At 36.4% G+C, this 12,032-nt stretch overlaps 1 protein-coding gene across 11 annotated transcripts in view; it reads left to right on the forward strand.

Annotated features, from left to right (window-relative positions):
- Sox102F (transcription factor Sox102F) overlaps positions 1–12,032 on the forward strand; it is a 411,141-nt gene that overhangs the window by 111,624 nt on the left and 287,485 nt on the right. For 7 of the 11 annotated variants that reach the window (XM_074134517.1, XM_074134527.1, XM_074134518.1 and 4 more), the window contains one exon: positions 10,973–11,034. The exons of 2 other annotated variants lie outside the window; for them this stretch is intronic. In XM_074134517.1, the coding sequence (XP_073990618.1) occupies positions 11,026–11,034 (9 nt within the window). In that variant the 5' untranslated portion in view covers positions 10,973–11,025. Of the gene's footprint in view, positions 1–10,972; positions 11,103–12,032 lie in introns of those variants that run through there. 2 more of the 11 variants (XM_074134520.1, XM_074134528.1) reach the window with 2 other exon arrangements.

A 12,032-nucleotide genomic window follows, 5' to 3' on the forward strand; every position in this document is an offset into this window, starting at 1 on the left:
TGCACCGGCTACTATCGCCCTTATAAACAGTCCACCATTTTTGAAAGTCGGGTCACCTTTTCATTAGAATAATATTCTTTTTCTTTTATTATTATTATTTCTTTTCATTTCTAAATTTTTATTTTAATTCTATCTCATTTCATTTTATTACAATTCATTATTACTTACATTCCAACTAATACTTGCTGTACATATGTTAGGTGACACTTATATCAGGCCCTTTCTTAAATAATTAGGGAAAATAATTTTGTTAATCCGATTCTGATAGAATTAGGCGGGATAAAAAAAATACGGGTTCCTAGATTAGTTCAACTTGCCATCCTAGAATAGGAGGGCTGCCTGGAGTATTGATAGCCTCAAGGTCCATTCCTGCTACCCAAGTCCATTTTACATATTTCTCTCTCTTCCTTGTTGAACGCAGGAGTCGGCTTGTTGGTATACTAAGTACTTGCAGAACTCACTGTCATCTTTTGCTTCTATGAAAGCACCCTGATTAGTTTCGTCCAGTTAGCATTAATTTTTGTATTATTATTAATTTTAGGCGCGAAAACTTCTAAAGTAATTGGCGCCCAGAGTCTTCTCAGCCGCCGGATCGTCTTCTCTCCCTAAAGGCAAGGGTTTCCTGTTCGCATCACTAAAGATAGTATGTTCATCACAGTGAGGAAGAAAGAGAAAACCCTATGAGCGGTACGGATGTGAACCCGCGATCACCGGCTTACTAGTATACCTCTTAAACAAATAAGCTAGTTCTCTCCCTGCAGGAATATAATTTTTGATTTTTCTTCTATTATTTTATTATCGGTAAGAAGACGAGATTGTTGAATGCGTAATTTACGCGTTGTCCACTTTTATTCCTATTTAGTTTATTCCTTTTCAACATTTTTATATTTATAAAAAGGGAATTTAATGTGATATACTCGAGGAATCGTTAGATAAAGAGTACGTATAAGGAGTTGATGTATATTTATATAAGGCATTTATATATTTATTTTTCAAGAAGAGATATTACCTGACATTGAATTAAAACTTGAGGTAATGATACAGAAGGTAGGAATTTTGAAAGGCATATGAACATGATATCTCGGCTGAGAACCGGTCTCTAACCGGTCTACTCAACCAGATCAAAGATAAATACTACATCCTAGTGACATTTCGTCAGCATGCAAAACCGCATCTCACCTTATTCTATGTTAAATTTCTATTAAAATTTAACAACAATTTTGCTGTCTGTGATTTCTTCACCTTGCTTTTATTTCCACGTTTTCTCTCTCTCCTAGCAGGGCAAGTAGAGGTCAAGTTTGAATATGGTGTTTTCAAAGTCTCTTTTACTTTGTTTAACACTCTTTCACATGATAAGGGAAGTTTTGCGATCGTGCCAAATGTCCGTTTTGTGTCCCCTGAGTTAGAAAAACTGGTTTGTTTGGTGGACGAACATCTAAAAACGAAAATTGGCCGCAAGATGAAACTTTTCAATTTGGTTCCGCGAGGGGAGCTCTTAGAGATCAAAATTCCTGAACAGGGGGTACCATTTCACCGAATGGATCATTCATATTAGTCGGCAATGCACCAACAGTTCCTTCCAACTTCATACATACTGTGGTCTACATCTTTTTTTGGAAATATTTTTTCTCAAAAGGAACATTCCCTAAAGGGGCAATCGGTAGGCTTCCCTTCAAAATAAAATTTCATTATAATGTACGGTTCTTATGCACTATAGGGGAGCATAAATGTGTTCAAGGTTGCAACTAATTCCACCTCCGTTAAGTGCTCCTTACTCTATGGATATGGATTTAACATTTTTCTAATTTATTTCTGAGTATTTCTGTTTTTGTGCTCCCTGCGCTTGATTGCAAACTTCTTGTGCACATCACATGCATCTAGATCAATAACTTATGCATATTTCAGTAATTTTCCCGGGAAGGTGTCTTTTTGGGAATTCTGAGAGCAACATTCAAAATGTCCCCAACTTTTTTTTTCAATGATTTAAGGCGCGTCAACATCTGAGGTTATTGGCGCCCGGAGCTTTTTCAGTGCACTGCCGGCCACCGGACAGTGTTCTCTCGTTACAGACAACACTGTCCATCACGGGACAGTGAGCTGTAAAAAGCTCCTAGGAAGATAAGTTCTAAGGACCAGCAGCTGGATTCGAACCCGGGTCCTCCGCGTGGGAATCCAATATGCTAATTTCATAGCTAATCCTTGCCCTAATAATTACAAAAGAGAATTGCTTCATATATTTCTTATTTTCTGTTTGTTTTTGCCAAGTTTTTCATCTTACCATCTTCACAGCTTATGCTAATCCTTAACAAAAACTTACAGTTTAAAATGTCAAGTATAAGGGTTGATTAAACGCCAAAAGGTACACAAATCAGCGAGTACCCAACATTTCATTAATACTTCATTAATAGTCAAGTAATTCTACTGCATTAATTTTCATTAATAAGTTATTTTTTAGAATTTATTAGATGTCACAGACCCTTATGCTGGCCATTTTCGTCTACAAAATATATGTTCAAGTAGCACTGTAGATTGACTGTAATATCTAGTTATTTATAATAATCAAACTATTAATTACAGGTTAAAAAGAAAAAAAAATATGAGGCTAAAAAATTCAAAACTTTTTTTTTATAAAAAACTTACATTAATGATTTTATTTTATTTATTTATTTTTATTTTTAAATAAAAATCGTCGGTTTAAGTTCATTCTTCGATTAAAGTAATTGTTATTTTATGAAGTAGTCAAACGTTTATAATAATAGGTAATAATTATCTGGCTTTATCGCAAATAATATAGTTTTCTTCAATTACATTCTCCATCTAGGTATTCATCCCACAATGTTGTATATATGTAATATAAAGTAAATAAGATATGCATATTTTTGGGACAGCTAATTATTCCAGTATTTTACTATAAGTAAAATTAGGGGGACTAAATTAAATTACAATTGAGAAATGAATAATTGTTGTTGAATAATCTACTTGTTATTATCTGTGTATTATTTGTGCTCACGAATATATCGGTAAGACGAATTCAAGACAGTAGCCTACTCTAACTTTGTCTTTTTCTACTTTAACATGCATGTACGTATATATGTGATTTATCATAATTATAACAAAAAAATATTATAAATGAAGTGGCCAGCATAAGGGTCTGTGACATCTAATAAATTCTAAAAAATAACTTATTAATGAAAATTAATGCAGTAGAATTACTTGACTATTAATGAAGTATTAATGAAATGTTGGGTACTCGCTGATTTGTGTACCTTTTGGCGTTTAATCAACCCTTATACTTAACATTTTAAACTGTAAGTTTTTGTTAAGGAGATTTTTGTACCTTTTGGATAGATTTTCCTTTTTGTCTATTTTACAAAGTTACATATCTTCTTTACAGATTTTTTTAAAATTTGGAATAAGCAATTCTATCATTATAATCTGATAAGGTGTTAAGTCGGAACCGTAACTACCACTGGAGAGATCTTTTTATAGAATGATTATAGTTGCGTTCCCCCAAACCATCCTCAATAACAATTTTTTTGAAAAAGCGTTTTGAATAACATAGGAAGGTATTTGTACGTAAATAGCAAAATTAAACTGCGATTTCAGTACTTCCTTTTAGGAGGAGTAAGAAAAATAAACTACGATTGCAGTACTTCTCCCTAAAAGGCAAAGAGAAAAGATTTTGTAATCGAACGACAATTCATTGATTTAAATCGGTTCACTCATTGATAATTTAAACGATCGCAGTACTTCCTCTTAGTAGGTGCAAGAGCATCAGCAACGTAGAGGAGCTTTAACCACTTATTCGAGCTGAATTTTATCAAAATCGGACTAAGCTTTATAGAAATATTGGTAATAATAGTTTTAGAAAGGGCCTTATTTGGGTGGGGCAAACTCCCCTACCTATGAGGCACGGCGTCGAGACTTTTAAAGTGCAAATCTGTACAAAATTTCGATTCGAATGACACTTCATTCATAAAAATCGGTTCACGTGTCGATAATTTGCAACGATTGCTATACTTCCCCTTAACAAGTGTAAGAGCTGATCGCCGCTTTAATGTTACGTAGGGGAGCCCTAACCCTATCATCCTACCAAATTTTATCAAAATCGGGCCAAGATTTACAGAGTAATTAGTAATAATAATTTTGGAGGGGGCCTTACATAAAGGGGGCTAACTCTTTTCCCATTCGATGTACATCGTCGAGACCCCCAAAAGGCACATCTAAATAAAATTCCGAATCGAATGACACCTCATTCATGAATATCGGTTCACGCGTTTAGGCGCTACGTTGTTTACAAAAAAGGTAACAACAAGAACAACAAGAAGAAGAAGAACAAGAACATTTTTTGAAAAAGCGGTTTTTGCTCATTTTCAGCAACTTTTTTCTCGAAACCTATAAGATCTGGGTTGTTGCAAAACAATTACAGTGATAAAGGAGGGTTTGCCCTATAATTTAAAGAAAATTTGGGAATTTTATCTTTTATAGAAAAAGAGAAAAAAATTGTCAAAGTTGGGTGTTTTTCAACGTTACGCTTTTTCGTGCAGTTTTTGATGGTCAACCCTTATACAACTGTCCTACCGGACAGTTTTAATTAATTAATATTGCACCTTGGTTTTGATTGCATAATTTAAAGTGCATTTTAACATTTTTAACCTTTTGTTCATGGCAGTTAGGGATGACCTCTCCCTAAAAAGCCTCCCTCCTAAAAAAGGATATGTCCTCTTCCCACACATTTCAAAGGATAGGTTAAATGCCCTCCAAAGCTTGCGTTTTTACTAGGAACGCGTTTTAACTGTACGACGTCACTGTGAGATGGCGCTCGGAACCTCCATTTCCGTCGTAGTCGCCCCATCCTTCGGCATGGGTTGCAAGACGCCTTGGATTGAGCAAGGGAAGGGGAGTAATGCTGAGCAGCAGTCTGTGAAATCAGATCTCTCAGGAGAGGTATGATGTTCGAGAGTTATCTGAATCCCGGACAAGAGCCATCATACCTTCTCTATTGGCCTACTTACGAGGGCCATCACAGATCAGATTCTGTCCCATTCCATAGTTAGTTGCAAAGGGTTTTCCCCCGTTTCTCTGAACTTGGTGCACGAAGTTGTGTGAATGTTTTCACTTCGTGCTATATTAAATATATCTATGCTGAGACTTGCATTGTACTTGTATGTAGTGGACGTCTGTAGTGTTGCTATTCAAGCTATTTGTCCACCTTTAAGAGGTTTCCTATACAAAAAGCTTTACTGTGTAACTATGTCGGCTCAGCCAACTTTGTTAAAATAACCACGGTGCAACACTGCAATAAACTGCAGTTAAGCCATGAGACATTTTTCTGTGAACTTGTTTGGTTAAGAAATGATTAATTTAATCGCTTTGTTTGAATAATTCCTTAATTAATGACAAAATTTTTCTATTCTATTTGTAGAATTGGCCGACATTACGAGCGACGTGCATTAATCCCTTATTCATTAGAAAGTGGATTATTCAATTGTTTAGGTTGTTAATTCCTTTAAAGTTCCGAATTCTTTTGTACTGTCTGGACAAAGGAAGGAGGAGCGAAGAAGCTGTGGAGAAGTTGTTCTTAGGGCCGACTAGAAGTAATTAATTGTGTGTGTAAAATGTCCAACAGCGAGAGAGTCTGGCGGAGGTTCGCTCCAAGTTAGGTGAAATGTTTTTAACGAGTTGGTACTCTCTGCTCTAACGAGCCCCAATTAATCACAGCCAATTGTTGCTTCTCCATCTCAGTGAAACGTCGTCTCCTTGCTTGCTGCCCCATCTCGCTGCGTTCCCCTTCATTCTACGGCCCGGATCAGCCACTTTTCACGCCTCTGACACTTTCTTAGTCTTGCAATTATAGCTTAGAGCAGGTTCATTGTGCCCCGCAGGCAAAACACTTGTCTAATTGCCATCGTCAGCGGCCTACATTCTCATTCACAACTATTTCTACTTTTTTCTTACTTCTAGTTCCACTGTAACTTAACAGCAATTAGCTTTTTTTCCCCTTTTTTTGTAAAGTACACTTTAAATGTTTCGTGCTACTAAAACAATTTCTTATGAAACACATACTTTTTTACCAAATCGTTTACAATTTAATTAATGAATTTCCTTAAACATTCAGTTCCACCCAAACGTGTTTTCTTACGCGTATTAAAAGACAGTAAAGTCAGGGATGCTGCCGACAAAAGTAAATAATTTGAAATGAAATTCATATATGTATTTCCAAAATCCTGAAACCACTTAGAAGTAATCCGAACATGCAGAAAGAAACGATTAGTTATTCTAGGGTATGCACTTTAGAATTGTATAACTTTACGAATTAATATTCGATGTAAATAAACAAAATAAGCACCACTAGCACATCTTACTAGACAACCAGAAAAAAGTTGATTTATCCCATCACTGTAAATACTGGGTCCTCGAGATTCAAGGACTTCGACTAATCCCGTTTTTAGCCTGGTGAGTGAAGGTTCTAACAGCGTGCGTATTGATGAGACTGTGGTCTAGAGAGTACGGTGGGAAAGGCAGTATTTTGCTCTTTGAATTTATGAAGTGTGGGTGGTAACACATTGTAACCTTTTGTTGACCAATGCTGGCTGTTAGCGTAATTTTCAGTATATTTCTTTGTTTTTTTTTTTTTTACAATTCCTCTCTGCATTGGTGGTTTGTCCTGTTCTCAAAAAAGTGTGGTAAGTGGCCTCAGCCGCCGGTCACAATTCTCAAAAAGGGAGTTGAAGTTTGCCAGGCTCAGCCTTGTCCAACCTCCACGCATAGCTTCCACTGTCTTGTGACCCCCAGGCACTTGTCACCATTACGTTTAATTACTCATTGTTTTAATTTCTCCGTCCCAGCAGCGCTTTTCCTCGTTTGAACTCACATGAAAAAGTCGTGAGATATTACTTCTCTGGATTGTCACTATAGTTGTGAAAAAATTGGAAAGCGATAAGTACTCGTAATACGTATTTCGTTCCATTCACTATTGAATTCTTACGCTTGTCCTATTTCTATTCAATGCTTTATAGCTTTGCATACGGAAACGCGAATTTACGGTGAAAACTTTAAATCGAGAGCTGCAAGATTGAGGCCTGTCGTCCGGAGTGGTTGAAAAAAAAAGCTGTGCTCTTGGTGACGTCTATGAAGCATTGAGGAGGATGTCACAGAGCTTGTTCCCACACGTAAACAATAACACCGTCAAGGGATTCACTGCATGAATGCAGGCCACTAACATCCTAAAATGATTAATGCTCCAACTCATAAAAAGGAGGCTTTTATTTCTGAATGGCTAGTAAGGTGGAAGTAGATCTCAGGAGTCTATTGTTCTCTCGCCGGCTAGCCGTCTTCCATTTCCAATTTCCAATATCCAGTTTCAGTCTACTCAAATATCGAATCCAAATGTAATTCTGAGCTTGTGCTCTACCTAGGTCATGTTGAAATTAAAGATAATTTGAATCCCGCTGAAACTAAATTGAAAATAGACAGTCTGGTGTGAACACTCACAATGAAATAGTATTTAAACATAGAATTGGGTCTAAAAAGTCGTTGGCTACCACACGAGTTTAGAACACAAACATCTTCAAAAATATTGTTCCTCAACAACTACACTAAATTTATTCTCTGCAAAAAGAAGTCTAGCTGTTCCGCAGGCCAAATTCAAATCGCTCGTTTCCCTTGTCTATTTTCTTCTAATCGATTCAGGCTAACTGATAAAACAGTTTAAGAATCTGATTTCTCCTCCAGCTAATTGAAATGGTTTCAATCATATCGAAGGTCGTCAGCAGCAAGATGTAGGTAATCTCTCCCTTGTTCAGCGTTTGTGCTGTAGACTCCAAAGAATCTGGGACCTTTACTGTTCTCAATATACGCCAGCGACATTGATAAGGCCATCATTGCAAGCACGTACAGGCAGATGTCTTCACATTTATCATCATTGTCCGCTACATTGACCACTAAAATAGATGGTGGTATTCGTTAGGCAGAGGAATACATCAGCTATATGTATTCCTAGACTTAAATAAACTCTTAAAGAGCTGAAGGTTGTGATAGGGAATTCCGTATACTTCAATCGATTAGACTTCCACGATGTACCCGATCGGGCAGTGAATGAACTATCCTGCTTGTCCTCTCGGCAAGTAATTCAGGATTTATACCCACAATTATTACACTCTGCACTGTCAAGATGAAGGCAATTTTAAACAGAATGTCCAAAACTTCATATCAGTTAAAATATAATACGCAAATATTTTATGCAAGAAAATGACCAGCATAAGGGTCTGTGACATCTAATACATTCTAAAAAATATGGTACTAGAAGTGTAAATGAAGTGTTGGGTACTCGCTGATTTGTGTACCTTTTGGGGTTTAATCAACCCTTATACTTAACTTTTAAAACTGTAAGTTTTTGCTAAGGAGATTTTATTTTGCTCTCAGTGGAAAACAAATTCATTGTATTACAAAAGGATTCATTTGGTTATTTCTAAGTCCTTTTACTTTAAATCTTTTTTTAAATGATTACATAGTCTGCACCCATGGTCCTTTTGCCCTTTGGAAGGTTGTACGAACGTGTGGATTCTTGATACCGAGTCTCCACAGGAAATACCCTTCTTGATGTTGGGTTTATATTTTGGCCATACTATCGGATCAATAATTTTTTAGATCAAATCAAACAAGCGCCAAATTTATGAATCTACTTGAGTGTTTCTTGATGCGGCCCCTTTTTCCGTTAAACTTTCTGAACTCATTGCAGAAAGTAATCCTACAACTTTTATATGTAAACTTCCCCGGTGAAATCCGATTAAGGGCCCTCCTTTGCGAGGAATGGCGGTCATCTAAAGATACATATAAATGTACCAACCTATCACCTATTAAATATTAATTATTTAAATACTGAATTGCGTTAAGTGAAAGTGATATGAGTAGGCCGGTTACATTCTGATTCTGGATTATTACATCGCTTCAATAGAAAGAACCTAACATAGCATTGTCCATTAAATATTATGTTAGTATTTTAAGAAGCCTGGCAGCCGAGTTTTCGTTGCTAACGATTCATTTACTTCGTCCGTCATTTTTATTAGTAGCCCCCCAAAACGCGTTTCGTTAATATGATACAGAAATTCGCATTTCCGGGTATCGCCATCTTTCTTCGACTTTTTTTATTAGGTAAATTTTATCACTAGATTTAGACATAATAGGTTCTTTGTACGCAAATAATATTTCTAATTACAATTAAATATGCGCCGTTATTATTATTTTCAATGATTATAAAATAATAAACATCTCTTGATACGTCTTGTGTATCCTTACACCTTGAGACAACTCTTTCCGGAGGCAGGTAATTCACTGACCAAGGCTCCGAATACCAACGACCACGATGTTGCCGCGCTTTAATTAAAAATAATAAGGATAATAATTTCTTTCCCTCATATTACACGTATCTGAAAATTTCTCGTAAATCTTGGCAATGCTTTGAATATATTTTTATAGAAGTTCATTAGTAGAAGGAGAGGGCGTAAAAATGGTGGTGTAAATGTGCAGTTTATTGATAGAAAAAGAGGTCGAATGCAGGTCGTGGGAAGTTGAGAGAAGGAGGACTAGCAGGCTCCTTGCTGATGGCTGTAGCACTTGGTGTAAAAGCGGTACGCGGAGAGCAAGCTGATCAGCGCAATAAACAACCTGCTTGATGGCGCCTCCAGATCCCGGCTTCCAGGGGGTCCCAGCATCTACATGCTATCACACTACCTTTCTTTTATTTATACAAATGATTTGAAACAACAAATAAATAAAATTGGTTATGGCGCTGGAGAAATTGGTCTCAAACACACTCGCACAGCTTTTCTTCAAATTAGGATTTATTTTCTAAAAGCTCACTGACAGCCTCCCAACCAGATTCTCCTAGAATACAACTATTGAAATTTTAAGTAACACCCACCTTTTTGTGAAATAAGATGGAAAGAAAATAGTTCTAGGAGCGGACATAAATTAATTTATTGCGTTATTAAGGGCCTTTACAAAGTAATTACACAGTTGTAAAAAACAGGCCGATTTAAATTTACCCATATATAAATTGACTTAAAAATAATAAATACATTTAAAAAGGAGAAATCTTAGAAAATTAGAGCTTTTTGTGGCACCACCAGAATCATTATATTTATAACGTTGAAATTAGAAATTTCTAATACAATTAAATTATAATTTCTATAATAGAAAGGAATAAGTAAATTTTCAACCCCCAAATAGTAAAGTTAGCATCAGGCCTTCGGTAAAGATGTTGCTCTAAGAACTATGAAAAAACTTGCCCACTCAACGGTTCGCATAATCGCAGAGGAGCTGTTTTAGATTATTTAAAGCGTAATTAAATGTGAACACAAATCGAAAAGTGGGGGCATTATCACTTTAATAATCAACCAAAGTGGATCTCGTTTGGAGGCTGTTCATTGGTTGATTTTCCACAACAAAAAAACACCCATTTTCTATCGAATCGTGAGTTAAGTAAAAATTTGATCCTGCAAGACAACAGGAAACGTTGTGAACGATGGATGACGTAGACGAGCTTCAAAGGAAGTATGACCACGTTTAAATATGCTACCAATTTCTTCACTGTTGGACATGAAAACTCCTTAGTATTGGAAGAATATGCGATGGCGATAAACAATTTAGGACGAAGAACTTCACAATCACATGATACAGCAGCTTATCCTCTTCATCGAATTACTACACTTCTACTGCATAAAGAAAAGTAGATGGAGCTGATGCTGGCAGCAGGTGATAATAATCCTCTTAACCCTTCCAAAACCAAATTTCCTTAATAACAACACTCCCCTGGGCAGGGCACCTTACCGTAGTAGATTTGTGCTAAAATTGTGTTAACAAAGGATTGTCATTTTAGAATGAATCCATTAACGTAAATTAGTGAAATATAAGCCTCCGTGAATGATTTGCTTATACCGATACTTTTTAAGGAATTTGCGCATGTTCACAGCGGGAGTGACGATGCAGTAATGTGCTGAGAATGACATCCTACCAGCGGTCTGCATGGACCAGGTAACCTTCTATTCTTATCTAATCGAGCATCCTCGGAGACAGGACTCAGTAGCAGTGCTCTTACTAAGGTGCTGTTACAATTCTATACAAACATGGTTAAGGCACAATTTATCTAATTTATTAAATTGTAACATGCACGTTAAAATGCACCCGATTTCTCCTGCACTCCTTGACCTAATAACGCAACATACTACCCCACAACATTATTCTACGAAGTCCTTCATAAGAATATCGTTCTAGCGATATTACACTTGTTAAATCTTTCATTTTCCATACACGCTGCAATGTACAGGTGTCGTGCAAACCTCATTCTCGACCCTCGATGAAATGTGGTGAGTATCGGACTTGATCTGGAGCAGAGTGCAGGTACTTTGCGACCATTCACTAATTGTGTACACACACCCAAATTCAACCAAGAAAAAAGCAAGAGAATCTATTACTGCGGTAATTTGAAACACGGAGTAAAACGAAATTTCAGTCTTGGATTCGTCGCACAATGAGAAAACAAAAAATTACAAATAAATACTTGTAATAGTAGTTCATTTCTAAATTATAATATAGTCCCTGTTATTGAGTACTTGTAAAGAAATTTTATAATCAAATAAGTAGCGAAGTACTTCAGCAATAATTGCCTTTCTTAAAAATAAGCACATCTTTACCTATTTTATATTGCATATATAAAATAGATATAAAATTGAAAATATAATATAAGTATGGGGAGCACACCTAGATTATGAATGTAATTGAAGGAAACTACATTAAAATTTAATATTAACATCTAGATTAGTTTTTGTTAGGAAATGGGAAGGGATTAGCTATGCGGTTAGCGTATTGGATTCCCACGTGGAGATCACGGGTTCGAACCCAGCTTAGATTTTCTCTTCCGCTTTTCGCTTCTTACAGCTCACTTCCATCACTGGATGTAGCGAGACAGCATTATCCAGAGACCGGCAGTGCACTGAAAAAAGCTACTGGCGCCAGCTCAGATGGTGAAGAGC

The sequence above is a fragment of the Rhodnius prolixus genome, unplaced genomic scaffold, assembly GCF_049639745.1.
Source record: "Rhodnius prolixus isolate KJV_2025 unplaced genomic scaffold, Rpr scaffold_16, whole genome shotgun sequence".
NCBI classification, from domain to species: Eukaryota; Metazoa; Arthropoda; class Insecta; order Hemiptera; family Reduviidae; genus Rhodnius; species Rhodnius prolixus.